The sequence below is a fragment of the Octopus bimaculoides genome, chromosome 3 (assembly GCF_001194135.2).
Source record: "Octopus bimaculoides isolate UCB-OBI-ISO-001 chromosome 3, ASM119413v2, whole genome shotgun sequence".
NCBI lineage: Eukaryota > Metazoa > Mollusca > Cephalopoda > Octopoda > Octopodidae > Octopus > Octopus bimaculoides.
Genome location: NC_068983.1, coordinates 147,194,892 through 147,200,774, shown reverse-complemented (window position 1 = coordinate 147,200,774; position 5,883 = coordinate 147,194,892). Strand labels below are relative to the sequence as shown.

General features: G+C 37.0%; 2 protein-coding genes across 3 annotated transcripts in view; one reads left to right on the top strand and one right to left on the bottom strand.

Annotated features, from left to right (window-relative positions):
• The window catches only part of LOC106875508 (serine protease 48), a 466,125-nt gene that overhangs the window by 184,947 nt on the left and 275,295 nt on the right, over positions 1 to 5,883 (top strand). The window lies entirely within an intron of this gene.
• LOC106884080 (MAM and LDL-receptor class A domain-containing protein 2) overlaps positions 1 to 5,883 on the bottom strand; it is a 138,597-nt gene that overhangs the window by 16,585 nt on the left and 116,129 nt on the right. For both annotated transcript variants that reach the window (XM_052966613.1, XM_014935299.2), the window contains exon 30: positions 1,189 to 1,306. In XM_052966613.1, coding sequence (XP_052822573.1) covers positions 1,189 to 1,306 — 118 coding nt within the window. The remainder of the gene's footprint in view (positions 1 to 1,188; positions 1,307 to 5,883) is intronic.

Sequence of the window (5,883 nt, the reverse complement as noted above, 5' to 3'; positions counted from 1 at the left end):
TTGTTTTCCATGGGTTCGCAGGTGAGATTTGAGGCCAGCCAAGGACAGACATGGTCTGTCACAGACTGTGCACACAAAAAGGTCCTTGTCATTCACCTTCTCAGTCTTTACATTTTTCCTTAAATACCTCTTGAGCCCTGCATGCATCATCCTGGCCTCTTCAAATGCTTTCACTCCACTCCACACCCTTGTTCGCCATCCAACTCGATCTGAAGCGAGGGCTTCTATATACATACATACATACATACATACATACAAATATGATTGATACAGAAGGTGGAGTATAATTTGAAGCTTTATTTAGCACAACAATCATTTTGGTTGCCTTCTGCACTGCTCCTTAGTGGGTGGGGGACGATGTATCGAGATCAGATGATTCTCACAGTGCAGAAAGCCTCACTAGGTGACATAATATGCTGCAAAAGTTATAAGATTTTCACTTTGCTCCAAGTTAGGTGAGATTATTCAGTAGTCATTCTGTAGGGTGTGGTATTTTAGAGACAATAGTTACCACGTTGGGAGCTAAACGATTTGATGGTGCTGGGTTGCACATGAGCTTGTATGACCAGCTGGTGTGACAATGGGTTGTAATCTCTAAGAGCAGCAGTAATTATATAGCTTGCCACTGTGCATGGGCCTGTTAAGCCTAGTGTTGTATATCCTTGTTACCAGTGGTCAATGACTTGAAGTTTATTTACAAAAAGTATGTGTGTCACTAATATTTGTAAGCTTTCTTGTTGATAGAAACTGCAAGATGGTGCTTTATGTCCAATTTCTCAAGATGGCAGAATTAGCCATAACTAGGTCCGAGTGAATAAAGAGAGGCCCTATTAGATATGCTTTATGTTCTGTTGGGAAAGCCGTTTCGATGATCTGGGATTCACCAAATTAAGCAAGACATTAAATAATGAATATTGGTCTGAATACTGAGCATGGTAACATCTTGTGCATTATAGTACATCATAAAGTGTGTATACATACATACAGAAATACATATGTAAACACACACACATACACAAGTATGTGCATGTATGTGTGTGCACTTGAATGTGAATGTACATGTGAAAGTTGTATTTTGTTTCAGAAGAGTGGCTCTGATGGAAATTAGACATGTAGAAATCATAATATACTATAAAATATTATACTATTATTTCTCAAGTGATTGGAAGAGAAAAAATGTGTTCTTACCCTTTTCCAACAGAGGAACATAACTGACTTACTTCAGTTTTGTTTTGCAAATTATCTTCACATATATATTCATATGAACCATTGTAAAAGACTTGAATGGTTTCATTTATGTAGCTAACTGAAAAAGAAAATAAGAAAAACATTATAATTGATCAAATTATGAAATTTAACATACGCATCAGTCAAAACCATCAGAATATACTAATGCAGATATTATACCTATTATTACTACTTTTGCTACTTAAATATGTAATCATACTTGAATATGCAAGTATGGCAAACATTTATTAACCTCTTACCATAAACATTTTTTTTTCCAATTTCTATGCAAAGAAAAAAAAAAGATCAGATTTTTTAATTATTTATTTTGAATCTGTATATAAGGAAGAATAAATACACAAATTATTTTGGATCAGTTATGATTTATTATGAAGTTATTGATAGAAATTATAATCACTGATAATTAATGATAGAAAATAGGAATAACATTACAAGTGAAGTATTTCAGATTAGAAATAAGTGACAGATACCTCAGAGTAAAGTGAATGTATATTTTTGTTCAAATATATATTTACTAGACATCTCTGAACAAAAATATACAGGATAATATGTTGAGATGTTAAAATGCTGATAGTGATTGAAGCTACTGCCTGATTGGCACTCGTGCCAGTGGATTGTTAAAAGCACATCCAAATGTGATTGTTACCAAGGCTATGGATTGGCTCCCATGCCGGTGGCAGATAAAATGTACTATTCGAGCGTGATCATTGCCAGCATCACCTTACCAGCACATGTGCCGGTGGCACATTCGAGCGTGGTCGTTGCCAGTGCCGCCGGACTGGCTCCCATGCAGGTAACACGTAAAAAACACCTTTTGAGCATGGTCGTTGCCAGAACTGCCTGACTGGCCCTTGTGCCGGTGGCATGTAAATGCATCTACTACACTCTCGGAGTGGTTGGCATTACGAAGGGCATCCAGCTGTAAAAATTTTGCCAGATCAGATTGTGCATGGTGCAGCCTTCTAGCTCACCAGTCCTCAGTCAAACTGTCCAACCCAAGCCAGCATGGAAAGCGGACGTTAAACGACGATGAGGATGATGATAAATACATACATAAGTATGTATGTAAATATCAAACAATGAAATTGAGTGTTCAACACCACATTGGTGGTTAAAAAATCTTTATTTGCGTATTAAGGCTACCATTGATTCCTTGTTAAGGAAGTCATTAACAATTATCAAGTGTATCACATAAAACATCGGTTTTTGTCTCCATTTTAGACTAAAACATGAAGAGTCAGATAAAGTCAATAAAATCATGCGTGGTTTTGATTAAACAAAAGAACAAGACATCAGTGGGGAACAACTCTTGTTTGATCATCTCCCATGCATTCGACTTTTTCAGAAAATTAAAATTCATTCAAATTAAAATTCATTCAAATATACTTGTATCAAGATTTGTGCACTTCATTGTTCATATTCTTTTCTACTCTAGGCACAAGGCCCGAAATTTGGAGGAGGGAGCCAGAACATTTATAGATAGAACATTTATAAATAGACGGTCTTACAGCAGTTTCCAGGATATTTACTATATCCCTTCATCGGAGACGGTGTGAGAAAATGGTTAAGCAATAGTTAATTTAGATAAGATACGAAATAGAGAGTGAAGTGGTGGAATGAAAATAGATGTGAGATATGCAGGGATATTGCATTTGTAGACCCATTATCTATCCAATATCTTATTTCTTTATTGCCCACAGGTGGCTAAACATAGAGGGGACAAACAAGGACAGACAAAGGGATTAAGACGATTACATCGACCCAGTGCATAACTGGTACTTATTTAATCGACCCCAAAAGGATGAAAGGCAAAGTCGACCTCGGTGGAATTTGAACTCAGAACGTAAAGGCAGATGAAATATCGCCAAGCATTTCGCCCATCCACTCCAATTACCACAAATCCACTTTCGATAGCATAATTAAGGGCATTTCAACCCGCATATCCAACCGCTCTTCCACTGAGGAAACTTTCAATAATCACGCACCACATTATAATCAAGCACTCGCCACTAGCGGCTTTTCCCAACAAATAGAATACATCCATAACACCAGGCTCAAACAAAACATATCTCAAATCACATCTCAAACACGCACCAACCACACACACTTGTCGATGGAACCCTGGAAGGTCTTACACCTAGGCAAACTAGACACCACATACATTCATTTAATACTAGGTCAAAAATGAAAACAACTAAAACAGCTAACAACAGGCCTTGCCACTTACATAGATTCTCAAAAAATAGAGATAGCACTCCTTTATCTAAAAACTTAGATAGCACTACTCCCAGACTCCCTAAAAAAAGTGGTGGATGCTCTATTCTGTGGTACACACCTCCATTTTCACTTAACGTTAAGAACTTAGCTAAATCCTTCTTTAAAATACTAGATTCTAACTTCCCTCGGCAACATAAATATCATTCTATCTTTAATCAATCCATCCTGAAACTATCTTATTCTACCTCACCCAACTTCGAATCTATTGTAGTAGCCTCTAATAAGCAAAAGCTTTCTCTTTACTATCAAAACTCACATAATTACAACTCTAGTCATATGAACACTCAACACTCACACAGCCCCAGCACAGATACCCTTACACTAGACCACAACCACAACCCAACCCATCCTACTGACACTGCCTGGAACACCACCACAATCTCTACCACCCTTAGTAATAGTACAATTAATGACAACAATAGTAATAATAACAATGATGGTAATGATGACGTTAATAATACTAATAATCTAGAATATTCTACCTCCTTATCTAACCTCTCCTCTGACAATTTTACCTCCTCTATTCCTGAACACATTTCCCAAAATTCACCTAATTGTAATTGCCGTCCTGGAACCATCTGCCCATTACAAACCCATTGCAGAAGATATAATGTAATTTACAAATGCACTGTCCTTAATCTATTACACAACTCTACAGCCATATACATAGGATCAACCAAAATTTTAAGCAACTATTTGCCGCTCACCTCCATTCTTTTATTTATGATAAACATAGTAAATCAACAACACTCGCCAACTACATACATCATCTCAAAAATACAAATATACCCTATACTCTATCATGGTCCATACTGGATTCAGGGCTTCCCTACCGAGGTCAACGCTCAACCTGCAAATTTTGCCTGAAGGAGGCACTTCACATATTAAAGCACAACTCTCCAGCACTGCTAAATAAACATAATGAGACACTAAGCACCCGCAACCACCACTTTTTTTCACACATTCAAATTCTACCACAAATCCAAATGCCTAAACGACCATACAATATATTTCCACAATACCCCTTAAGTAATCCCAATAACCTTATAAATATACATTTTAACTCCTAATCTCATTCATACACGAATATCACAACCGTCTTATTATATTCGTATGTAAATGAGTGCATGCATATATACGTGTATATGTATGTGTGTATGTGTGAATGTATGTATGCAAGGTATATATACCTGCGTGTACAGGGGTGATAATACATACAGATACATGTATATATATGGCTGTGCATGTGTACATATACATATGAGAACAAGTTGTATATGTAGCTATTGATATTTATCGATATCTGTATAAATATATATATATATACATGTCTAATATATGCATCTGTATACATCTTCGCATATATATTTTCTTCTACTACTAAGCACTGACCTGTCCAACCACCTAATCTATATTTCTAAATTCTTCATTCCACCATATTACTTCCCCTCTCTCTGCCCCATCACTTAGACTATCACTACATAACTGACACTCCTTTACCTTTTACACTATTATACCCCCCCTCTCTCTCTCTCTCTCTCTCTCTCTCTCTATCACCCCCATTCCTTCTGACACTTCTTTACTCTTTACCCTATCATCTTTTTGCACCCTAATATCTTTCTCTCTCTGTCACCCTCATCTCCCCATTACTACTTTCAAATTATCTTGACTTCATCTCTTTATTATCTCTCCTTGTTTTTCTTTTCCCTTTTCTCTTTCTTTACTTTATTTCTCTCTTCCTGTTATTTCTTTTTTCTTCTTTTTTTTCTTCTCTTTCTTACTCTTTTCTTTATTCCTCTCTTCCTGTTTTCGATTTGACCTTACAAATACATTCCCTACTTTTAGGTCACTTTAAATAAAACCCTCGATTCAATAGCACTGTGTACAAACTCTATACTTGGAATGACTAATTCTAAATACTATTGGATTTTACTCACAAGGTATTGGAAGGTTACATGTATACCATTCTGCCTAAATAATGGATCTACAAATGCAATATCCTTGTATAGGCGCAGGAGTGGTTGTGTGGTAAGTAGCTTGCTTACCAACCACATGGTTTCGGGTTCAGTCCGACTGCGTGGCACCTTGGGTAAGTGTCTTCTACTATAGCCTCGGGCCGACCAAAGCCTTGTGAGTGGATTTGGTAGACGGAAACTGAAAGAAGCCTGTCGTATATATGTATATATATGTATGTATATGTGTGTATATGTTTGTGTGTCTGGGTTTGTCCCCCCCCCCAACATCACTTGACAACCGATGGTGGTGTGTTTAGGTCCCCGTAACTTAGCGGATCGGCAAAAGAGACCGATAGAATAAGTACTAGGCACCCAAAGAATAAGTCCTAGGGTCGATTTGCTA